Genomic DNA, 26,287 nt, shown 5'->3' on the forward strand with positions numbered 1-26,287 from the left:
AATCATTGACATCAAACAAGCTTTTAATTTAGTGTCATAGTGCAATCCAGCAATTGTTCACTGACTTGAAACATTTCCTGTCTGACTTAACTAATTTATACTGTTTTCATATTGCTATGTTATTTCCTCTTTCAGTATCTGTGTTTTAAATAAGGAGTTATTTGTGGCATTCTTCTGATTTGAAATTAGAAAATATTAAGGAATTTAGTCCAGTGTTTCAACAGTAGGTAGGAACTCTTGAGATATATTATATGAAAGAAAATACCAGATGTATGGGAGCTGAATAAATGACTGAACTGAGTTTGAGAGTTTAAAAAATACTAAAGGTGTTGCCAAAGGGAAGAAAAATGTTAGTAGCTTATAGAGGGTAAAACAATATGCACCCTCATTAGAGCCTAGTGATGAGTTCTGATACTGGTATATTTGTAATGAACGTTCTAACAGAGTGACAATGGAAAAATAGCCAAGAACTTGATGAAGACTTAAAAAAATATGTTTTTATTTGGATGTCAGGATGATCTTGGCTTACTGTTTGATTGATAAATATTTTTGAGGAGAGAATCTTGTAGCTAACATAAGATACTAGAATGTGACATGGAAGTCAGATGGTAATTCAATTTTAAGCACCTTTAACATCTTTATTTTAAGCTGCAATAGACAGGACACAAAATTAGATGAATCTGCTCAGTCACCAAAATATTAATGATATCATTGCTGAAATATGCAGAAGCTGCTAAGCCCCACTGACAGTTAGTTGGATTAAGAGCGCTCTGGAAGCTTTTCAGAAAAATTTATAAAAGCATTTGAAAAAAGAATAGAAGCTAAGTGATGAAGGACTAGGACTTCTGTTCACGTTCATAGCCTAGCCTGTAATGGTACAGTATCAGCCCTTGAAGTCCATGTTTTCAAAATAAACTTGAGTTTGAGCTGTTGCTAATTTTTATCTGCAAATAAAATTTTATTTTTCTGAAATACATGTTTAGTTGTTTGCTCCGTTTCTTGAATGTCTCAGTTAAAGTTAGGCCATGTTCACTGTAATTTCAAGGTAAGCTTTTGCCTTACAGCAGAATTATTTACAGACTTTATGAGGGCATTTTCAAGAACTGGTAATATGGCATTCTTGTTAAACTATTATTTGACTCTCAGTCTGCGTCTTTTCTCCGCATTGCCCTAAGTTGCCTCTTTCTTCTGGGGCTCTTGCTCCATGTTACAGCTACAAACTGCATCATCTCTCCCACTCCCACTTGCTGAGAGTCTGATAGAGGTGGACAGTTCAGGCATTCTCAGAACTGGTCTGGGTGAATTCTTTGCTTGCTGAATTCTTTGTGATTTGAGTGCAAGACCTTAATTCTATACTATTTTGCCTATCAAATTTAATTTCCTCACAATATCTTGGTGGTATAATAAACATAAAGTCAATTTAGTAAATTACGATAGATAACTTAGTTGTTAGTTTTGATTTTCCTTTTGTTTTCCATCACTTCACTAAGCCTTTCTGTTTCCTTATTTTCTTATTTTTGCCTGTTTTCTGGAAAATGTTTAATGATGTCTCTTGTCTGTTCCCTGCTGTTGTTACTTCATCTTCTCAATGTCATCTTGTGCTAAAATCTGTTTTATTCTCTAAATTTTCTCATGCTTGGTTGATAATTCTACCCACGGCTTTGTTTTTCATGACTTTCAACAGGCGCTCAATATATATTGTTTATTTCTCAGCCTGATTCAAAGTGCTGGAAGGAGAGGAAAGAGAGAGCTCTGGGCAGAATCAAAGTAAAACATTTCTGTGTTAGCTCCATTGCATTACCTAAGAACTGTACGGCACAGAGAAGTGCTTTTTCATCTGTACTTTTAGAAAGCAAAATTAGTCTTGAATCTGCTATTTATTTTTCCGTATTCTAAGTCATTATCACTGTAGGTTGTGTTGAATTTGATCTGGTCATTCTTCCTTGCAATCTTGCTGTTTCCTGAAGATATACTTCATCTGTTTCAGGAGGGTTACCTTACTACAGAAAGCTGAAGTCAATAGGTATTTCTTAACCTCTGGTGTCAGTGCTGTCTTGCGAGGGACTGCTAGTGGTCAAACAGGAGGCAGTCACAAACTGCTTTCCTAGTTCATTATGGTTGATTTGCTTTATGTGTCATTTCATAATTGTAGTTAGGTCCATAGTTGTACAGAATTCAAGGAAGTTTGATATATAAAAAAACTTTAGGTTTCATTAATAGTTCTGCTTTGTCAGGGACAAAATATGTACTGACAGTAACTTGTTTCTTTTACAGGTAAGGAGACGGTCACTGTTCTTCCTGGTTCTTCTTATTTCTCTAGTGATGAATCATTTGCAATGATAAGAGGGTACGTAACAAGACAAACTGATTTTCTGAATCATGAAAATAATAAATTCAGTGGTTGAAATCATTAGTAGTTCTTCAAAACGTGGTTAACATTTAACTGCTTGCAGAATGATTGTAGACTTAATGAGTGATGGTTTACAGAATATTAGGTCTAGCAATTCAAAACTGAAAAACATTGTAACCAATAGATACCATAGTGATGTTTGTGTCTCCCACCACCTGGCCACGTATAAACATATTTATAACTAGGTTTTAACATTTATGCTTTGGTCATTTCCAAGTATCTAATCTGTGCTTGCACACAGTGTATTCTCTTTCTTCAACTTGGAACTGTGATCCTCATTCCACTTCCTTAATGGAAATTCACCATCTGCACCTGTTTTTTGTTAGTTTTTCGGGAAGGAGGTTGGATGCAAACAAACACTAAATCGTAATGGCTCTGAAAAGATAATGAGTGTATGTAAATATGTGAGGGAGTGCACTTAAACTATGAGTTCAAAGCTGATTGTCTGTGCATGCAATTAACCAAACCCAGACAAAAATAATAGCATTTTTGAGGCTCAGCAGGCAGACAGAAAAATCATCAGCAATGCGCTTAGAGGAAGAGAAAAACCTATGAGTGACAAAATGGTTGCTGCTCCTGTGATATGCAGTTTTGAAATTGTTATGAGAGTGTGAATAAAAACTCATAAAGATTTGTGGGCTGTTACTCAAATATGAACTGCTAATTACCCACTGTTTCTTTTGCCAGAGGCCATGTTGACTTGACAATGCTTGGAGCTATGCAGGTGTCTAAGTATGGCGACCTGGCCAACTGGATGATTCCTGTAAGTTGGCTTTTTTTATTACTGAAAGTGCAGTGTATTTAGAATAATATTTGTAGCTGATTATGAGGGAAAAGAGGAGAGATGTGAAGCAGAAAGGGCCTTGAAAAGCTAATCAGGTTAAAATAGAGAACATGTAACAGTTTTCCTGGATACTGCTGGCTCCAAGATATCAGAAGCCAGCCATCTGAAATCAACCTTATGTTAAGTATTGTGGAAAAACTAAACATGTTTTCTTCTTTCTCTTGGATTCACATGTCGAGTTTTTGAGATGAGGACTGATTCTCTATCTTGAGGGAGCAACAAGTCTTATATTACTTGTAATTGCAGCAAAACCTTTGAAAAAATTTGTGAAATATTGTGGAGCTCATCATTAAATGGTAAAAACAAAACCAACCAACCAAACAAACAAACAAAAAACCCCACATTGCTTGCGTTATTTGTCTCAGTGTTCATCACAGCATTAGTATTTTGAGTACATGTAGAGGAAAATAACTTTTGTATTTTGTTTACCTAGTAAATAAAATAGTCTGCAGGTTTCAAACTTATATATATAAGCCAAACTCAGTACTGTTTAAGAAGCAGATGACCTAAAGGCATTCTTTGGACACGTTTTATGGCTTAAAATTAGGCAATAATTTTTGAAATCATTTGCAAGTAGATATTTTCAATTGCTTTGGATATTGCTTGTATCAGAATTTCCTGGAAAAGAAGCATTTTTTACCTGCCCTAAGGTATTTTGAAGTATTCTTGTAGGCAGAGTTCAATATGGTTTTAATCTATCTGTGTATCTATTTAAATTGACAGATAATTTTTTTCTTTTGTTTAGCTGGGTTGCCACAATCTGACATTCACTTTATGCTTTTGCAAACCATAAGTCACAATAATAACATGTCCCTGTACTTTTATATTCAAGATTACTTAAGTCTTGAGATTTTCTTTTTTTCCAGTCCTTTGGTCCTGCAAAAGCTATGCTAAATGTTCCTGCATCTGGTAAAGCCTTCTGTTCAGACGTTTCTGAAAGGCCTATAAGAAAGCTGTTGTTTGTTTGTTTGTTTCTTATTTTTATTTCCTAAATTGAAGCATTCTTCAAAATATTCGAGTGAACAACTAATAAAGATCCTCACTCTACATTATTCCTAACCCAGGAAAAATGTGCATATGATAGTTCACAAGTTGAAATGTTTGAAAGAAAGCCCTCCTGATCCATCAGTAGTTGGACTTTAATGACAAGTAATAAGTGCTTCTAAATTCAACAGGATATTACATTTCATGCAGTTGAATCTGTGCTGAATCTAACAGCTATTAACTGGTGTTCATTCTTGAAAAGCAGCGTCATGAACAGGGGCAATTTGTCACTTGCTTTGTTGGTGGGTTTCATTTTATTCTTTTTTTTTTGTTGTTCTAACTTTTCAGGAGACTCAGTTGTGCTGTATCTTTATTTGATGTTCGCCCCCATAAACTATTGGTAGGCCTTTCTTGCTATCTTCCAAAACTGTTTAGTAAACAGAATTCTGGGTTGTTACTGATTGCACCGTTTCTATGCAGCTGTAGGACTTGTTTTTCATTTCTTGAATAACTTGCAGCTCAAGTCAATGTGAGTTCCACTTCTGTTCACTCTAATTTTTGCTGTTTTTTTTTCTGTTCTGCAAAATTAGTCCCTCTTACGTAGCTTTTAGTAAATGTGATAGTCTACATCTATTTGTGTTATTTTTAGTAAATGTGATAGTCTACATCTATTTTATCTTATCAAAGGAAAGGTCTTTTTTTTTCTCCACAAATGTTTTACTATTGTATTTAGCTTACTGTGCAGAGCTTGTTTGATTTCTGTCAGCAATGGTTTCTAAAGATAAGTCAGAAATAGAAACTACTGGAATTGTTGCATTGTTATTTCCAGCTTGGTACTAACACCTCTGTTGAAGCAGTCTGAACTTTTAAAAGGTAAATTTAGGTTTTTTTTCCTAACCTTTTGAAACTGAGAAAAATGTACAGTGTTGACAGTGTGCACAAATAACACATATAGTAATAGTAGTAAGATGTAACACTTTCAGCAACTAAATAGTATTAATTTTTCTAGTATCTCTGTCTGCTTTTTGTTTCTTTGCCATATAGAGGTATTTTTTTCTTGCCATTATCTTGAGATTTCTTCACTGACAGTGTTTTGGAACTTACTTTTCCAGTTTCAGTTTTCTGAGCTATCAAAAGTTGAAGCCAACATTTTCCAGAGGTTGTCTAACAGACATGTTTCTTGAAGCATTTTAATCTGAGATTGTATTTTCAGTTTTTCTCAAAAGAGTGTAGACTTGCTTATTCCTTACTTTGATGCTTTACATTCTCTAGATGATGCTGAGTTTAGTTCTGAATCTGTGATGAGAGCATTACTTTCCGTATCTTCCATTGCTTATGTATCTCCATTGCTTGTATCTCCATTCCTTTCAGAGTTAGGCTTCCCCCACATCTGTGAATGGCATGAATGTTGTCAAAGTTGGAAAGTATGAAAAACAAACAAACAAATCCCAGCCTTTGAGTAGCTTTCATTTGTTCTTTTTGTTACCTTTGGGGTGCATCTTTTTACTAGCATACATGTGTGGACCCCTGTGACTTCTTTGCTGTCCTCCTTTGGCACTGCTGTTGACCCTGAGTGGTTTGCAAAGTGACTTTATATTTGTATATGAGTAAATACGTTGACACTCCCTAAGTCTAAGAAGAAACCTTTCCCCTTGTTTACTTAATTCAGAGATCCAAAGTGATTCTTTATTTGCTTTGCTGGTGTGTTATTACTCTTCTGCAGTACAGGATTTTAAGTGTTACAATTTTGAATTGTATATACCTGAGACAGATTAAAATACATTTTCCTCTTGTATTTGTTGCCATACTGACCACATTATACTAGTGACTCTTGGATGAGAAGGGGTGACAGAATGGGATAAATTAATAAGCAGGCATTCAGATCTTCTTACTTCTCCTGTAAATAAAATATGCTATCCTCGGTTAACTTGATTGGAGTGAAATTGATCTATTTTATATCACTAGATTTGTGTGAGGTAATGCAAAAATTGACTTTTTCAGATACCTTAAGGAATCCTTAAGCTGTATTTTATTCGCTTTGCATTGAGGCTTATTTTATTTTTTCACATATATTTGCAGTAGCTTTTGGATTCTTGGATTGATGATATTTGCCATAATTTCAAAGGCAAGTAATAATTCTAAATTTTGAATAAGTACCATCATGCGGCCATGCCTTCTTTTCCATGCTAGGGTGCTAATGGGTGTTTGTATGTATTTACTTGCACTTATTATTAGGAACCTGAAGTAGGAAGGCCTTATTTTCTGTCTGCTAATTTCTAATGGTGAGCAAAAACCTGTGACTGAAGAAGACTAAGAATATTTTAGGCGTGTTTAGTGAACAGTGCTGTTAGCTTGCTTATGCTGGAGTTACTCCCTCAACACTCGTATTTATTGCATTAAACACAACTTGTGGGTTCTTGTCTTCCTCCCTTTGTAACTTGTCAAGCTAATGAGAGGTAGTTTACTAGGAGGGAAAGAAGAACGTGGCAAATTTATGAGGAGCTCCTGGGAACAGAGTGCAGCTGGGAAATGTCAGCCAAGAAAGATGGATAGGAATGCTAAAGACATGGCTGTGGAGCAGGCCAGACTGGTGAGAGTGAATGGGACCCATGACTGCTGGAAGCTGTTGAATGGAGCTAGGTTTCACTTCATGAGTGAAGGATAAAGATCTTTGTCTGACATGTATGTTTCTCTCATGCTACTGTCAAAAACTGCTGCTAGCAGGACTTACTGCATCCTTTCAGAACAGCAGTATGGACTGTTGGAGCAGCTCTGGCTCCTCTGCCAGTCTCAGTAAAAAGTTGTGGAGTTCACCCTGAGATTCTATGGGACACTACTAATAGAAGGGTTTAATGTAAAGCCTTTGGGGAGGCGTATGACCCTAGTTGCCAAAGGATTAGAGGGTAGGCATCGGTCCATAGAGCTTCTGAAATGTCCCACTATGACACCAGAGAATCTTATTACTGTTATTTATAAATTATGATTAACATACATTTCTGAATGTCCCCATGCTGTTAACGCAGCATTAATAATAGTTACTGATGTTGCTGACATGGTTTACCAGCAGCAAATCATTGTGCTCATGGTGCACAATTTCTGTGACATCATGTTTCATGAGGCAGAAACTTAGAGATAAAAAGGAGGAGCATGTCGTAACAGGAGGGTAACAAACTATAGAATGAAGGGCATGGAAAAGGGTGAGGTATTCAAAATGTTTGCCGTAGACTGTAGTGGCCTGGTGTCTGTGGCTAGTGGTAGAATTCAGGGAAGTGTGGATACTACTCATTATAGAAAATGGCTAGTCAAATAAACTGAACGTGTGCAAGTCCAGTGCACTGAATGGGATGCATCTTGTGTTGACAATGAAGCTGTCATTTTCCTGAACCATGAGAGTGTGATCACAGGCTGAGTGAACAGGCATTTCAGCATAGATTCATGGAGGGAAAATCATGTGTGATCAATCTGGTAGCCTTCTATGATGTCATGACTGGCTGGGTAGATAAGAGGAGAGTGGTGGATATTGTTTACCTTGACTTCAGCAAAGCTTTTGATACCCCACCCATAACATCCTCATAGGTAAGCTTAGAAAGTGTGAGGTAGATGAGTGAAAGTGATGAGAGAACTGACTGGTACAGCTCAGAAGGCTGTGATAAGTGGCACAGGACATTCTTGTTAACATTCCGCATCCAATGACCTGGATGAAAGGATAGAGTGCACCCTCAGCAAGTTCGGCTGACAACAGTGAGTGACAACAGCAAGTTCGGCTGACAACAGTGAGGACAACAGTGGAGTGGCTGACACACCAGAAGGCTGTGCTACCATTCAACAAGATATGGACAGGCTGGAGAGTTGGGCAGTGAAGAATCTGTTGAGGTTCAGCAAGGGAAGGTGCAGAATCCTATGCATGAGAAGGAATAATGGTGTGCATCAGTACAGGTTAAAGTCTGACCTGCTGGAAAGGAGCTCTACAGAGAAGGACCCGAGGGTCCTGGTGTGCAGCAGGTTGGCTGTGAGCCAGCAGTGTGCTCTGGTGGCCAAGAAGACCAATGGCATCCTGAAGTGCACTGAAAAGAGCGTGGCCAGCGGGTCAAGAGAAGGCAATCCTTCCCTCTAATCTGCCTTGGTGAGACCTCACCTGGAGGACTGTATCCAGTTCTGGGCTCCCAGGTACAAAAAGACAGGGATCTCCTGGAGAGAGTCCACAAAGGCCCAATGTGGAGGGCCACAAAGATGATAAAGAGCCTGAAGCACCTCTCTTAAGAGGAGAGGCTGAGAGACCTGGGTCTGTTCAGCCTTCAGAAAAGAGGGCTCAGAGGCGATCTGATCCATGTCTATAAATATGTAAGGTGTGGGAGTCAAAGAGACATGGCCAACCTCTTTTCAGTGATCTGAGGGGACAGGACAAGGGGAAATGACCATAAACTTGAACATAGGAAGTTCTGCACCAGTATATGAAGAAAATTCTTCACTGTGCAGGTGACGGGGCACTGGCACAGGCTGCACAGAGAAGTTGTGGAGTCTCCTCTGGAGGTATTCAAAACCTGCCTTGACTTCTACCTGTGCAACCTGGTCTAGGGAGCTGCTTTGGTAGGGGGGTTGGACTAGATGATCTCTAGAGGTCCCTTCCAGCCCCTACAGTTCTGTGATTCAGTGAAAGATATGATCCTCCCCCAGTGTTCTTATCTGGTGAGACCACGTCGGGAGTACTCTGTCCAGTTCTGGTCTGCCAGTTCAAGGAAAACATGGAACTTCTAGAGAAAGTCCAGTGGAGGGCCACAAAAATGATGAGGGCCCTGGAGCATCTCCCTTCTGAGGAAAGGCTGAGAATCCTGGAACTGTTCAGCCTGGAGAAGACAGAGGGGGTGTCCTGCCAGTGCTTATAAATAAAGGAAGGGTGTCAAGTGGATGAAGCTGGGCTCTTTTCTGCAGTGTCCAGTGACAGAACAAGGGACAATAAGCACAAACTGGAACAAGCATTAAAAAGAACTTCTTTACTTTTGATGGTAACAGTGTTGGAACAAGCTGCCCTGAGAAGTTGTGGAGGCTACTTCTTTTGGGATATTCCAAACCTGCCTGAATGCTTTCCTATGCAACCTCCTGCAGGGAATCTGCTTTAGCAGGAGGTTGGACACAGTGATCTCCAGAGGACCGTCTACACCCTACGGATCTGTGATTCTATGATTCTTTCAGCAGTGACAGTATGGGAATGATGTTGGAACATATCTATTCTTTACAAGCAGTATACACCAAATAAAATGCTGAGTAAGGAACTTAACTCTAATTTTCCATAGTCTTATGCAGAATTATAAAATTCATGTTTTGATTGTTAAGATAATGCTGTTAGGGGCTGAGTGAGAGTTTGATACAATTAGTACAGGATGGATGAGTTTGGCTATATAAGCATGGATTGTTTTTGGAATAAATGAATAAATCATCCTTTAATTTAGAAGCAGCAGCCTTAATTGCAATGCTCAGCTGTTATTTTAATGCTCAGCCTTGCAGTAGCCAAATTTAAAGCAGTGAACAGTTGATAATGAAATAAATCAAAGTGGAAGAAAAATTTAGCAAATATTTTAAGCTTTACCAAAGAAGATTATCTGAAAATATGAGGGAACAGTTAAAATTTATTAATAAATATTCTAAGTTGCTATCTGTAGAGTTCAGTATAACCTCAGACAGTAAGAATGTTATTTTATACATTATTAGTTGCCGTTTGACGTTGGTTTTACAGGACCTCAAGGTACATATTTTGCAAGTTTTTGACTCTGTGTTTAAGGGGAACTGCGATTTCCTTGATAGAGAAAAGGATAGTAAACTTGCAGAAGGTAGCTGAGTGTGTAACTGCTAGAGTGAGAATTTTTTTTTTTTAATTACAATTTGTAGGACCTACCCTAAAAGCAGAAGGCTCCACAAGAAGAGCTTTTCTGACTTGAAATGTTTTATTGTTAATGTTGGGAGAAAGGACATGTATCCTTCAATATCTGAAAGTATTGTATGTTCTTCTCTAACAAGCCCCATTTGAGGCTGTGTGCTTTTTTGCCTGAATAGAATTTGGAACAAACATTGTCTTCCTCTTTAATGCAGATACACTGGTAACTGTTGCAGAGTGTTTGTTTTTGTTTGTAAATTGAACGAAATACTACAAATTAGATAATTTGTGTATAAGCATGCAGATTAATTACACTTAATAGCTGTGATGGTCTCCTACTACAAATCTGATTTCGTTTAATGCTTATTTATGACATAACATGAGTAGAGCATATACAGTAGCAGTTTAACAAAGGGGAAGGACAAGACCTGCAGTTACCTGGGTTATCCTCTGTAATCAAAGTTTCAGTGGGATATTATTTTAATATGAAGTTTATTTTAGATATTAGTTTTTCAGGGACAATTGTTTTGGATCAAAGAGTGCAGTAATATATCAACTGTTTCTATTCCAGCAGGTAGAAGGCCTGAAAAGTGCTGGTAGCTCTTTGCCTAGAAGCCCTGCATAGCCCTTGTAGCATGAAATTACTACTATTGTAAGAGTTGTGGAGCCTAAAATGATAAAGGAAGTGTGTTATGTTGGCTGTAGTTCTAAATTTTTGAAGGCTTTTTCTATGCAATTTCTATTCATTCCTTTTGTCAGACTGCATGATGGAGGGAATGTAGGAACTCTTGGTATTTTATTAATATTCTCTCCTAAATTTTCAGTGTTGAAAATGGCAGGTATGCATTAAGCATCTGTGTAATGAGTGCAGCTGAAGAAATTCTGTTTGGCCCCAAAATATTAGCAAATGTCAAAAGGCTTCTGATCATAGTTTAGTGGTAACAATTGTGACTACTGCATGCAGCCACTACTATCAGGTGCAGCTAGTATTATGTTGGCAATAATATTTAATTATGTATTACAGTAATACATAATTACAAATATTACTGTATTATAGTAATACAGTATGCTGTGTTTTTTTAGGAACGTTATACGAAGAAAGATGGAAGGCTTAACTTCCCCATTGCACTGAAATAATTATGTATCATTTTAAAGTTGGTCCGTTTCAGTGAAGTATGTCACAATGTGTTTTAGTGAAGTATGTCACAAAGTGATAGGAGGATGGTTGGACTAGATGATCTTGTAGGTCCTTTCCAACCTTATGAATCTATGAACCTATGAACAATGTGTTTTAAGTTACTCTTTTGACACAGTTTCTCAGTGTGTTTTCTCAGTGCATTCATTAGAATTTCATGCTCCCTAGCCCAGATTGTCCAGGCAGATCTTGAATGTCTCCAGAGAAGGAGACTCCACCACCTCCCTGGGCAGTCTGTGCCAGTGCTCTGTCACCCTCACTGTGAAGAAGTTCCAACACACATTTGTTTGGAACTTCCTATGCTTCAGTTTGTGACCATCTTCCCTCATCCTATTGTCATGCACCACTGAAAAGAATCTGATTTTTGCTGAGAGAGTGGTGAGGTGCTAGAGGTGTTTAAGGCCAGGCTGGACGGAGCCTCGAGAAGTCTGATCTAGTGCTTGACCTAGTGGTTGGTAGCCCTACTAACTTGATCCTTGAGGTCTCCTCCAACCCAAGCTGTAGTTAGTGCACTTATTTGTACATCCTACATTTTAAAGAAATTATATTAATAAATTTTGCCATGAATTTTCAGTCAGTCACTCGAGAACTTGTATTCTGTCCTTTCACAGATTTTATGAATTTTTAATTTTGATTTTCATTGTGTATGATAGGAAATACCTGGTCAACATTCTTGAAAACCAGGTAATTTTTGGCATGGATAAGCCATGGAAGACATTATTTTAAACATCCTTAAATAATAATAATCTTCAACCTGTTATGTATATATGCATAACAGTGCTGAACTCAAATAGTTATATTCAGTTACTAGTGACTGTGTTGTTCCATTGCTCACTCTGTTGATTCAAAACTCCTCTTAATAATTTCCTGGTGTTTCTTATTAATGGTTATTCAGTTGTACTCAGTAGAATCTAATCTGGCAGCCATAGCTGATATTAAAATTACACTAATTCTGTAATTGTGCCACACAAGGACATCACAAGGACATAAAAATCAGTGGGGGAAAAAGGAGAAAGCAAGTGTATTTCAAAACATTTCATTTTCAACTTTATCCATCTTTCTTGATTGTCTTCATCCAGTCTTTTTCAAGAAATGGAAAGTGAAATGGCAGATATTATAGCTTTCATTTTGGAATCACCTATAAATCTACTTTTCCTTTAAACGTAGCACATGGTTATCACCAGTGGACAAAGGACTGTGGTCTACAAGTCTATTCACTTAGAGTGGATATATGCATAATTTTTTTTTATGTGGCCTTCTGATTGATGTCTTTATTTGTATAATGTTAAGAACAGTGGTAGAAGGAAAAATATAATGTGTGATATTTCTCCTGGTTTATTACATGTGGTTCTGATGACCTCTTTTGTTGTTTTGTACATCACTTGAAACCACTACATCTGTGAAGACAGACAGACTGCTAGCCATAGGCAGAGGGAGAAGACCCATGGAACTAACATGTGTTAAGAGTCCACTGAAGAATGGGGTGGAGCAGGAAGAGGAATCACAGATTTATCCTTTTGACTACAGTTAGCACAATTGGTGGTGGTGATGGGAGTGTCTTGTATCCACTTTGTTGCTGCCTTCTCTGCTTTTTTCCTGTGGAATTTACTATTCTAGTCACTCTGAATGTTTTAATCTGCCCCTAGCAAGATGTAGTTATTACTTTTCTTAAGTAAGCCAAAATTAGCAACTGATTCTGTACTTGCTACCTAGTCCATGTCCATGACTATCAGAGGCTATACAAACATTTCTTGTAAATGCTGCTATGAAGACGGTTTTAATTTTTAATGATGTTTTAGGACTGCAGGCTTTTCTCCTTCTACTTGCGGTCACTCCTGAAAGAGGGAGGAAGCACATGGAAACTGAATGTGGAAGAGACATATGAAATTATTTCCACCACTGAAAATCAAGACAAATTTTAATTGTTGGAAACCTTGTTCTTTTATCCTAGGTAATTTGTTGGAGGTCTTTCCAGGAGCATGCTTCAAAATTCAGATTGAATAGTTTAATCTAGAAGCATTCATAATTTTATGTAAGAGTCTTTGAAACAAGAGTTCTACTAGTTTTGAACACTATGTGAGGTATACTTCTGCGTAAAGAAAAAAAAGATCTGGCTAAATGCTATTCATTCAATACAGTGATAGGGCAGTTGGCAACATGAATACGCACTGTTAATCAGGAACTAGCTCAGTTCCTTTTCAAAGTAGTGTACATTTCCACTTCAGCTCTCCTTTGCTATTAAATTTTAAGCAGAATCATTCAAGTTTTTATTTCCATCTGTTTTCTAATCTGTAAAACTCCACATTTGTTGAGGAGTATTTTTTTTACTGTTTCTTCAATGAATCATTAGTGTCTGCTTTGTTGCTTGATTTATGTGCTGTTTGTTTTAAAAGATAATGGTTTTTTTTGTTTGTTTGTTTTGTTTTTTTTTTTAACTTAGCCAGGCCAGTTCAGATGCATTTTACAGTGTGATGTTAAGAGTAGCTATAAATACCAGCTATGGAAGAGAAGTTCAGACCTTCAGGAGAAATAATTAAAAAAAAAAAAAACCCACAAAAAAACTGCAGAACAAGAGGATGGATTCAAGACCTTGATAGTATTTGAAGGTTCCCGAAACTTGCTCTTTTCTGTCAGCCACCTCTCTTTACTGTGTTTGAAAGTTATGATATACATGGTTGCCAGCTTCCTATACAGCATCTTTATGGCTTGCTACATCATTGTGAAAAAAACTTCCTTCTCTTAAAAATATGTTGGCAATCTCAGTCTCCTTAGAGTACTCACAAACCTGTATTAGAATGTTGTAAATTCTCATTCATGCTTTCATCTGATCAAACCAGCAGGAAGGCTGCTGTTTAGGAATCACTATTAAACTAAATGGCTTTCTCACACTCTTTAATGTTGCATTTTGACCACCCAAATGGTGTTCAGATGTGAAGATGTCAGAAGAGAAAAAACCTACCATCATCTGCATTTATTTCTTCAGATGTTTCCTAGTTGCTGTAGCCCTTTAGGTATTAAAACTAAAAGGACTGTTAAAATCAGCTAATGACATTGCCAGGTGAGTGTATTGATAGGATAATCCTGAGTGCAAACATATTATTGAGTTACTAGGGAGATAATGTGACATCTTTGTTACTCATCAGTATGTCTCTGGCAGGCTGACAAGAGGTCACTGCAGTTTCTGTGAGAGCTCTGTATTTCAGGATAGGTTGGAGAATGATAGGAGCAGTGCAAGAAAGTTTAGTACAGAGAGAAATCCTCTCACTGCTGTTAGATATTTGCTAAAGAATATTTAGCAGTAACGTTAGTTAATTTGATTAATATTACTCTGATATAAGAAATTCAAAGGGTTGTTTATAGATACTGGAAGACATGATTTATTCTTCCCTGTGAAAATGATTTATATATATATTGTCTTTGGCTTGATAAAGAGGCTTCCATTAGATTGCTGTCTTTACAGCTTAAATGAGAAAAGTCTCTTCCATATGCTCTATACTACAAGCCATAGCTAGTAAGGCACTGAACCACATGCCTAATAAGAGGAAAGCTTTACACTAGGAAGTTTCCAAATTGTTTAATCATATGCTTTTCATTTTCATGTAAAAAACAGCATACAACATATTTCTGTCCATAATTTGTATTAATGAAAGATAGCAAGTATCAAAACAGAGGAAATACTAAGCATTTGGGACAAAAATAGTTCATTTTGATCTCCAAAATTCCTTGCCTCATGATTCTTCTAACCTTTGCTGTCATACAGATCCTGTCTCCAGCAACTCAGGAATGATGTGAGGTCATTGCATTCTATTTTCTTGAGGTGCCTTGTGTTTGTTGTCTAAAAATAACTGCGCTCCTCATACTAACAGAATGTTGTACTTGTGGATGTTGCACATCGAGAGTTTGCCAAGCCTGAACTGCTTACCTTCCAAGGTCATATGTGTTCAGTCTAAGATGGTGGAAACAGGCAGGGACTGAATTCCATAGCATTATAAAAAGCAGAAGTAGATGTATCTGCACTCCAATCCATAATATAGCTACTGGGATAACAGGTGCAATTTTGACACTCTTTTATAGAAGAATGAGTCTCAGAGGCAAAATGCATTGCTTGGTCTGAGGGACTAACAGGAGTGAACAATGATACAAACTCATCTATTTGTCCATGGTCTGAAATGACATCCAGATACATCTGCAGTGAAATAAAAAGGAGTGGTTTGTGCTGATACAGTGTTACAAGCAATGTCCTTCTAAACTTACAGATAAAGGGTGCTAAGATGTCCTAGTTGCTACATTTGAAAGCACAGTTTTCCTTTTGAGGCAATAATGGTATTTCTATCATTGTGAGAATTAACTTTTCATTTTAACAGTGTTATACCCACTGGAACAAGATTCATATTTTCTGAGTGTCGGGGCTCCCGTGAAGTCACTGGCATTACCATGGTATTGCAGGTGACAGTGAGCCTTTCCACTTGTTATTCTCCTGTTTGCAACACATGTAGACCCTAGAATGAGAAAAACAGTGGTTTCTGAATACAGGGTGATGAGATAATATAGGTTTTCTACATAGAGAAAAGGTGAATCCATCTGAACTGCCACAGGTCCATGGGACCAGATGGGATCCACCCAAGGGTGCTGAGGGAGCTGGCAGAGGTGATTGCCGAGCCACTTTCTGCCATCTATCAGCATTCCTGGTTATCTGGAGAGGTCCCACAAGACTGGAGGCTTGCCGATGGGACTCCCATCTACAAGAAAGGCCACAAGGAAGACCCGGGGAACTACAGGCCTGTCAGCCTGACCTCGGTATCAGGGAAAGTTATGGAGCAGATGATCTTGAGGGAGATCACACGACACGTGCATGGCAACCAGGGGATCAGACCCAGCCAGCACGGGTTCACCAAGAGCAGGTCGTGCTTGTCCAACCTCATCTCCTTCTATGACTGGGTGACCAGACTGGTAGATGAGGGAAAGGCTGTTGATGTAGTCTACCTGGACTTCAGCAAGGCTTTTGACACGGTCTCCCACAGTATTCTCCTGGAGATACTGGCAGCCCGTGCTGTGGACAGGTTCACTCTTCTCTGGGTGTAGAGCTGGCTGGAGGGCCGTGCCCAGCAGGTAGTGGTTAATGGAGTTAAGTCCAGCTGGCGTCCTGTTACGAGTGGTGTCCCCCAAGGGTCAGTTTTGGGGCCCATCTTGTTTAATATCTTTATTGATGACCTAGACGAGGGAATTGAGTGTACCCTCAGTAAGTTTGCAGATGATACCAAGTTGGGAGGATGTGTCGAACTGCCTGAGGGTAGGGAGGCCCTTCAGAGGGATTTGGATAGGCTGAACAGCTGGGCTGAGCTCAATGGGATGAGGTTCAATAAGACCAAGTGCCGGGTCCTGCACTTTGGCCACAATAACCCCATGCAATGCTATAGGCTTGGGGCAGAATGGCTTGAAGAATGGAGAGAGGAAAAGGACCTGGGGGTGTTGGTTGATGCTCGGCTTAACATGAGCCGGCAGTGTGCCCAGGTGGCCAAGAAGGCCAACAGCATCCTGGCCTGTATTAGAAATAGTGTAGCCAGCAGGAGCAGGGAGGTGATCATCCCCCTGTACTCAGCTCTGGTACGGCCGCACCTCGAGTACTGTGTTCAGTTTTGGGCCCCTCACTACAAGAAGGACATTGAGGCCCTGGAGCGTGTTCAGAGAAGGGCAACAAAACTAGTGAGGGGTCTGGAGCACAAGTCTTATGAGGAGCGGCTGAGGGAGCTGGGATTGTTTAGTCTGGAGAAGAGGAGGCTCAGAGGAGACCTTATTGCACTCTACCACTTCCTGAAGGGGGGTTGTGGTGAGGAGGGGGTGGGCCTCTTCTCCCTGATAAATAATGACAGGACGAGAGGGAATGGCCACAAGTTGCGCCGGGGAAGATTTAGATTAGACCTGAGGAAACATTTTTTCTCTGAAAGAGTGGTCAGGCACTGGAATGGCCTGCCTAGGGAGGTGGTTGAGGCACCATCCCTAGTGCTGTTCAAGAAGCGTTTAGATGAGGTGCTAAGGGATTTGATTTAGTTGGGTAGGGATAGTGATAGGAGGATGGTTGGACGAGATGATCTTGTAGGTCCTTTCCAACCTAATGAACCTATGAATATCTTGTCTTGCCATTGCTGCATATATATTGTTTTTGCTGTGTCCTTTATTTTATTTTTCATTTTTAGTACAAATGCTGCATTTCTTTTAAAATTCTTGTTTTAGGGTAAAATGGTGAAGGGAATGGGAGGTGCCATGGACCTGGTATCTAGTGCCCAGACAAAAGTCGTTGTCACCATGGAGCACTCAGCCAAGGTAAGGCTCTGTATCGTCTTTCTACATGACTCTTGTGCTAGCAAAAATAAACCAAAAAAGCAAAAAAAAAAATCCTCTTACATAAATTCTGATATTTTGTAAGGATTTTACAGATTTGTTACTAGTTACAGTTGTGTTTTCTGGCCTCTTATGTGTGAATTGTTTACCATGGAAAAAAATAAAATATTAATTTGATATTTAAAAGGTGTACACATTTTTCGTTGCTTTGTGCCAATTGTTACTCTCATTAACTTTGCAGAGTTACAGTAGTTGCTGCCCTGAAGGTTTTACTCTTCGTGTCAGAATAATTTGAGAAATGTTATTCCCCATCGTTAAATATTTGTCATAATGGGAAAATATTTACCTTTGAAACTATCAGTCAAATTGGTACTGACAGCTTGATAAAACAGATCTTTTTGGCGTGATACAGTGCAGGCTTCCTTACATGTTATACTGTGAACATTATAGAGGTTAATCTAGAGACTTTTTTGGGGAGATAGGTTTGTAGATATAAAGAGTCTTCCACATAAGGTCATAGAAAGTTTGTCACTTGAAACTTAAAATAATAGTATAGTCTTAGGTATGAGAAAAGCTGTTTGAAGGGCAGCATCTTTATTCTCAGGGGACTATAAGAAATGCTTAAAAATGAACTTTATATTTCTTTTTTTTTTTCTGTTGTTCATAATTTGTTGATGTAGACACCAAAGCCTCCTGTAAATCAACACAAGTCAGTAAGTTATTAGTTCTGTATATTCAAGATTAATCTCTGCCAGAATACACAGGGGTAAGCAAAAAGAATTTGCCTGGCAGTAAATATGAAAGATAAATATATTAAAAGTTGTGGAGTTCTTTTAAATGTGATTTAAGGATTGAATCTTCACTTTCTATGTTTTTCAGCAGGTTGGGGTTTTATTGCTGGTTTTTGCTTGATTTGTTTTTATAGAAGGTGTGATTTCTAGTGGTGCATTCTAAGTAGCAGAACTGAGACTGACCCAGTAGTTCCTGTATGCATATGTGTAAATAAATAAACAAAAGTGCAAAGCAAATTCACCTGACTTGCATTCCTATCACAGCCCCACAAAAACTAAGTGTATGAGTATCCATTCACTTCAGCATGTATTTTGTATATTAATGTCATCTGAATAATATCTTAAACTTCAAGTTACTGTGGAATTCAATTAAGTATTGGAGTACACATGTGGTAATTATTCATGCCCATTTACCTGTTAATAACACTATTACAAAACTATTACTCCTTTTAAGTACAGTGTTTGGAAGTTATTTGTTGTGTTTTGTCAGTAGGAATACTGAAGCTTGAAAAAGATAGGAAAGCATATTTGCCCTTTTAAGTAGGCCAGGCATAGCTTTATTATTTTTTTTAATACACATATGCATACCTTAAATCCTTATATATATGAGGTTTCTGGTGGACATATCTGGAAAGACTGTTACAGGCTTTACAGGCTTTCATGACTTGTTCTACTTTTGTAAAAATACACTGCAAAGTGAATCTGTATTTTTTTCAATTTATTCTTATTTTAAAATGGAGGGCTCCTGGTATTCTAGTGTTCTTTCATATTAACTACACACTTTTTGGGCTGCTTCTTGTTTGCCCAAAAGTGAAGAAGATACAGTATAGAAGTTGAATGTGGAAAAAAAAAAAAGTCTATGACTTTCGTTACATGTTTTAGATGTTATTACTTTTTTTTTTTTAAGGAGGTGTTAGGGAGAAAGTGGAAGAGATCCACTTGCCCAAGCAAGTATAGGATCTATAACACCAATTCTGAAAGACAGAAGCCTTTATCTGGGGTAACTACTTCTTACAGAGCTGATTCATATTTATTTCTTTACTATGAAGATTTTCTCAGAAATTACAATTTCATCCATACTATAGCATTAGAGAAACAAAGAGAGACACCAAAGCCTCCTGTAAATACGTGTTAGTCAAGTTCTGATGGACTGAAATACAGTGGAAATCTCCAGGATATATGCAACAATAAATAGTTGTGGCAGTTAATTTTGTTTGATCTGTCATCTTGTAAAGGATCTGTTAATTCTTTTCATGTGTTTTTTCTCTTTTTGTATTTTTTTTTATATAATAGCGACAACTTGTTAAACATTTTAATAGATTTGCTCAGAGCATATCCTTTGAGTATGCATGTTGCAATTTTCAACCTTAGCAATAGGCTAAATCCTTCTAGTTCAGACAAATTTCAATTTACACTAAATTATGAGAGTGAAACTGGTATCTGTCTTCACAAAGAACTGCTCAAAGAATTTACTCTGATATGCAGTATGTTAAAAATAATAGTGAACATCCTTTGCCCCCAGGAATTTTAATTTTTGATAACTTAAATATTTACATTTCATGAAAGCTGAAAGATACAGAAGAAAAATGACAGATCCTTAAACAATGTACGTAGAAGAATTCAGTGTAAAAAATACCAGTGAGGCAGAGTGGCATAGAAATGTGTGGAATAATGAAGGTACAGGTGCAGAATGGCTAGTCACTGTCTTACTAAAAGAAAGAAAGAAAAGGAGAGAGAGAGAATGGGAGAAAGAAAGAGGGGGAGAGGGAGAGAGAGGAAGAGAGAGGGAGGAGGGGAGAAGAGAGAGAGAGAGGAGAGGAAGAGAGAGAGAGGAGAGGAAGAAAGAGAGAGGAAAGGAAGAGAGAGAGAGGGAGAGAGAGAGAGAGAGAGGAAGAGAGTAGGGGAGCCAACAGAAACTAGCAACCAGCAGGTTTGAAACGGAAGTATTTTTCACAGTCAGCTAATGCAGTTTTGGATCCTTAGCAGAATGCTACAGGAGCTCAAAGCATTCCACCTGTATGAAAGGATTTTAACTACTTAATGAATTCGTCAGTGACAATTAAACAGCATTGCCCAGAAGCAGTCTCTAGCCTAGGAAACCTGAACATCACAACATGTCATGAGCCAGGAGGGAATACCTGTTGAAGGGTGGAACAGTTTTTTCTCCATATGTTTAGGCCACCATGAGACACTTGGCTTGATGGACTCAGTTTAATTCATTATGATAGCTCTTAGTGTACTTTTTTGTGAAATTAATTTTGGTTAACTGTGAAGACCAGAATATAGTGTTGTTATTTAATCTTTGAATGGTCGCTGTGCACCTGTGCTCAGTCTGGTAAATAATGCCTAGAAGAAAAATAAGTCCTTACCCCCACACCATTATTGATAGCAAAAAGTGATGGCTTGTCACTTTCAGATTGTTAATGACTTGTCTACACAACTAAAACAACATAATGGAAACTATTTTAATGTGTGTGCTTTGGACATGACTGAAGCACGGGGCACTGAATTTCTATCATTACGAATAGTTTTGGTTTTGAAATGTTGTAGAGTACTATGGACATTCTTGGTCCATAAAAGTGTCCATAAAAAATGCAACGGACTTTTTGAAAGCTGCTCTGAAATTAACACCTTCTGTTTTATTATGTTGGCTCACAACATCAGAGAAGGATGATGGTTGTTTGACATTAGAGATTAAACCTTCTCAGCAGTATTTCATTACATGCCATTGCTGTGTGACAGATGGCAGCAGAGGGGCAGTCTGACAGAATGGTGTCTGACATGGAAGTGTGTATAAAGCAAAGGTGGATCATTGAATTCCTCCATGCAGAAAAAATGGCACCCACTGACACTGGTCAACTCTTGTGAATGCGATCACACTGTGGCAGTGGGTGATGTGTTTCAGCAGTGACATGAAAGACAAGCCATATTCTGTATGGCCAGGCAGATTTTTACAACTGTGGCATGCAAGCTTTTCTTCACATTCATCAAAAATGCATAGCTAATGATGGTGACTATGATGAAAAAGTGTGTTTTGTAGCTACTCTTTGTATCTGTTGTAGTTTCCATGGAAATAAATAGGAGGCATTATTTTCCAAGCAATGTACATATTTAAAGCAGAATTAAATGCCCTAAGCTTATGGATATCTACACAACAGTCTTTTCTTCTTTTATCTGAGCAAGTACAGAATAAATTCAGATGGTAAAAACCCTTGCAATTCCACTTGGATTTCCATTCTGATAATGCCCTGATGGATGAGTTCTAAAAGCCACTTTTCATACTACCTGGTATTACAGTAATGTTCATCTCAAGTGTTAAGAAGCCAGAATGTATCAGTTCTAAGAATCACAGAAGCCACTCAAGCTGTCAGCTCTGCAAGTCTGTGCCTTTCAGTCTCAACTGGATGCCAAGTAGAGATAGTGTATTTCATATTCTTTAGAATTAGACCTGGTATGTAACTGAAGATGCTACAAATAGTTCAGATTAATCTTGGCTCTTGGTAAAAATATGAATAGAAGTTCTTGAGATAGAAAAGATATAAGGTGACCATTTGAAAGTAACACACTATCCCAAGTCATTATTTTCATTATGAGTGAGTTTCATTAGAGAAGCTGCCTTGATACCAGATGTCGATCTTGCAGATATAATCAGAATTTGAATGAAATTAAGAGAAAAGGACTAATTGAAAAACACATGAACTTCTTGTTTTGTTATTACTCAGGAATAAAACAGATATGTGCATATATTAAACCTTAAGGCAAACTGATGATTGCAAATCTAAAAAGTATTGCATTCATGTGGTTAAAGAGTCATGCAATACTCTGAGAGTTTTGAAATGCGTAACGGAAAATTGATAGAGGAAAAACAAACAAAAAAATCCCACACCTAAGCCTTACACACCCAGCTTTGTGTCAGAAGTAGCTTTTTCAGTAGGCATCCAGTATCTAAAGTAGCTACCATTTGATGTCCTAGGAAGGGAAGTACCATAAAGTAAATCCTGATTTCTTTATATACATTACCTTGAACTATATTTGCAGGTTGATTTACTGGCAAAAATAAAGGCAGTGTAGCTTCTCTTGTAGTACTTGAAGATGAGCATATTTCACTCATCTCCTAGTCTGTTTTTCTCCTTTTCTAGAATAATAGAGAAAAAGGAAATTGAATGTGGGTAAAAAAAACAAAACTGGCTGTACTATTTTCAAAGTGTGAGTATGCACTTGAGCCGTAGGGGTTTGGAAATGCCTATGTATATGCATATATTGTTTATAATAAATAAGACAGAGTAATGTTATGCTCATAATGTCATTCTCTAATTTTTTGTCCTTTACATGTCATTAGGAAGGTCCCATGTGTATCTTATCCTTGCACTGCATTAGAGGAGGCAAATTATTAAACTTCTAAACTCAGGAGCCTGCTCAGTGGTACACTTACTATTGTCATCTTATTGTAGCTGGGGTGTTAGTTACAACTGTCCCAAATTGCCAGAGTTGTAATCTGCCATGAAAGTGAATTCAAATAATGTTCTGAGTGTAGTGAATGTTTCAATAGCACTGAATGCTTGCAGCTGTGATTTTCCTTTTTAATGTATATGTTTCAATTCAGAGTAATTTGCATTGTTTTTGAAAATTAACATTTGTTTGTATACTGTTAAACACAGGGCAATGTCCATAAAATCTTGGAAAAATGCAATTTACCACTTACTGGGAAGCAGTGTGTAAACCGCATCATTACAGAGAAGGTAAAGTCATTTTCTTGAATCCTTTTCAATACTTTTCTCAGTGACTCTCAGTGAAAGCAGTAAGAAGTGTTATAAAAATAAAGAATATATTCAGTAACTGTTGCTTATGAAGGACAAAGGATCCTTTTGAGCTCAATTCCAGAGACCTTTTGGCTCATATTTTCCTTTTAAGTCTTTCACTTTGATCATACGTACTGGATGATTCTCTCACTCACCATCAGAACAGGGATGCTGTCCACGAGAAATATGCAAAGAACATGTCTGGTTATTTTTCCCAAAGTATACCTGAAAATTTGCCTCATGAGATGCAAGTCCTGAAATGCACATTTTCCTAAAATACAAATGCAAAGCAACAGCTCTGTAGCATGTTCACATCAGGCAATTGGCGTATTCCTTGGTGTATATTATAAATTTGGAGAGACACATGACCTGTTCTGATGCAGTCTTTTGTCTTCACTTGATTGCATTTCTGAAGCAATATACTGTCCAGTGCAATTCCATGTGATATTGTCAGTGTTCAAAGTGCATTAGTGGACCTTTACAGCAGAGGATAAGTGACTTAGAATTTTTGCTGTAATCATACTCCATTTATTGTCAATGTGTTTATTTTTAAGGGCTTTGAGCTTCTATGTGCCATCTGTTATACTAAGTAGAATGCTTCAAAAGTGCTGATGCAAAATTTGTTTTCTCTTAGTGGTACATTGCTACTGTCATTTAAAGTTTTCCTCTACAAAGGGAGGGAAAATTAAAGAAAATATGAATATTTTTCTGCAGTCTTCTACTAACTGGTCACATACAAACGCAAGGTACAAAGAACTGGCATTGAACAAGACTGACAGAAGATAAAACACATGCAGAAAATTCAATTAAAAATAATTATTATTTCAGCACTTCAGTGCACTGGTTTGTTCAATATCACAATTTGGGTCTACATTTTTTTAAATAATAATAAAAATTAATTTTGTGGTATTTGAACCTGACAGGCTGTGTTTGATGTGGACAAGAAAAAGGGGCTCACCCTTGTGGAAATCTGGGAAGGACTGTCAGTGGATGATATCAAGAAAAGCACTGGCTGTGACTTCACAGTAAGTCATTTTAAAGATAAATATAGTTGTTCCTTTAACACTGCCTTGTCATGAATCCACAAAGCCACTGATTTTTTTTACCTTCACATTCTTTCTTAACTATCACTTAATGTTAACACAAAACTGATTTATGACTGGAAGGGTGTGGTACGCTGGAACATAACTGATTCTGTATATGTGGCCAGTAAAAAATGCAGTTTCTTCATGGCTTCATCATTCGTATAATAAAGCTTTTTCTTCTCTATTGTGAGGCTGGGAGAGATGAGACTTTTCTTTTTGTGAGGACAGTGAATTTGACAGTATACATTTTGTCCTGTGAAGGTAATTTGGAGGTATTTGGTAATGAAGGGTAGTACTCTTCCTCTTTGCTGAGTTTCCAGGTCTAGAGCACATGATTGTAGGATTACAGAACAGTTATTATGTGAAAATGTGATTATTAAGGCTTTGAACATGCTCTTAGCATCTAGAAGAGCATTCTGAGCAAGGAGCATGTAGAATTTACTTATTTCCTTTGCTTCTATAACAGCATTTTTAACACCCAAATATGATAGCGTATGTTTTTCTTGTGGAATTTTAAGTAATTGAAAGAAAGAGCTTTTCATTTCTGAGAAAATATTTATTTATCTGCAAAAAAGTTTTGTTAAATAGGAGTAACATGCAACTGTAGAGTGCAGAAAATTGCTACAAAATTGCTTTGCTCCCTTGTTCATTTTTTGTTAAATTTTGTAGTAATCTTTATTGTTTCTTAATTTACATTAGAAACAAGCCTCCATACTTTGCAATTCTGTATGAAAAAGAGGTTATTTATTCAGCTTTGTCCTGTGATATAGGGAACAAAGTAAGTTCTTTAGTAACGTGAGGGCTTCTTTTTCCTTTGTTGGATGAGACTCTTAAACATCTAGCTCTCAACATTAAAACTGAAAAATGACCTTCCAGTTTTGGATTTGTGGTAATCAGACACTTTTGTTGTTCTGATGTATTTAATTAGAGGATTATCTTTAGGTTAAATTTGAAGGGTGCTGTGTTTAATAACCATATAAATAGAATGAAACTTTGGAAAATGACTTTGCTGTAAGGAGACAGAAGTTCTTACATGACCTGGACCTGTTTGTTTGACAGGAGTTGGTTTCTTTTTTTTTTCAGATGACCTAAATATATATGTGAGTATGTATGTGGGAGTGTGGATTACCCAAAGTAATACCCAGCCTGTGCTGGAGGCAATTGAAGCAGAAGCAACTGAAGTATTCAGAGAAAGAAACAAATAGCTCAAAATGATGGGCTAGTAGATAAAGCTTTGCAGCAGCACAGTGGGTATTATATGGCAAGCCTACTAGGACTTTTCAGAAATAATTAGCACCACTTCACTGTACCATTAGCACTTCCTGTAAACATTATGAAGAAATGGTATAAATTTTGAATTTTAAGGATAGCCTGAAGTTAGCAGTTTATGAGCAGTGTAGTGCTGTATTTAGTACTGGGATCTGTCTCAATAGGCTCTCAAGGGGTCACTTCACAGATACCCATTCCCTGTTTTATGAAGACAAACTCCAGTGCAGTTTGCTTTGTACAGCTGCCTTGGTCATGCATGAAATCATGAGCTGCACTAAAGGAGAGCTATGTGCATGAAAAATGTAGATGCTCCTTGGTTTGTACACTTTTATATGTTTATCTGAAAACAAGCAGCTTCCGTAAATGCTTGCAAAGCATGTACTATGCTGACCTCTGCCAGAATATGTGCATGGGTCAGCTTTACCTACTGGGGATAGTTCCTTAAAAAATGCCTGAAATTTCTATAGCTCTGCAAGCAGGAAGAGTGAAACAGAATGATTTGTTAACTAACGCAGTGGCATGGAAGAGCACTAGCTTTCCTAGCTTCCTTTGTGCTATTTTTTCTTTCTTATTTTTCCTTTCCCTCTTACAGGATGTTTCCAGGTTGCACTGACCCAGTCCTTCTGTCACTGAAATCCTCAACAAAACTGCTATTGGCATTGGTGACAGCAAGACGAGGTCAATATTGCATGATGTTAGACA

At 37.7% G+C, this 26,287-nt stretch overlaps 1 protein-coding gene across 1 annotated transcript in view; it reads left to right on the top strand.

Moving 5' to 3' along the window:
- Positions 1-26,287, top strand: part of OXCT1 (3-oxoacid CoA-transferase 1) — an 81,040-nt gene that overhangs the window by 48,585 nt on the left and 6,168 nt on the right. Inside the window, exons 12-16 of the mRNA XM_065739946.1 lie at positions 2,275-2,347; positions 3,098-3,173; positions 17,534-17,623; positions 23,091-23,171; positions 24,155-24,256. Of these exons, the coding sequence (XP_065596018.1) occupies positions 2,275-2,347; positions 3,098-3,173; positions 17,534-17,623; positions 23,091-23,171; positions 24,155-24,256 (422 nt within the window). The remainder of the gene's footprint in view (positions 1-2,274; positions 2,348-3,097; positions 3,174-17,533; positions 17,624-23,090; positions 23,172-24,154; positions 24,257-26,287) is intronic.

Source organism: Cyrtonyx montezumae, unplaced genomic scaffold (assembly GCF_038088225.1).
Source record: "Cyrtonyx montezumae isolate F1298 unplaced genomic scaffold, pur_monq_1.0 scaffold_25, whole genome shotgun sequence".
Lineage (NCBI taxonomy): Eukaryota > Metazoa > Chordata > Aves > Galliformes > Odontophoridae > Cyrtonyx > Cyrtonyx montezumae.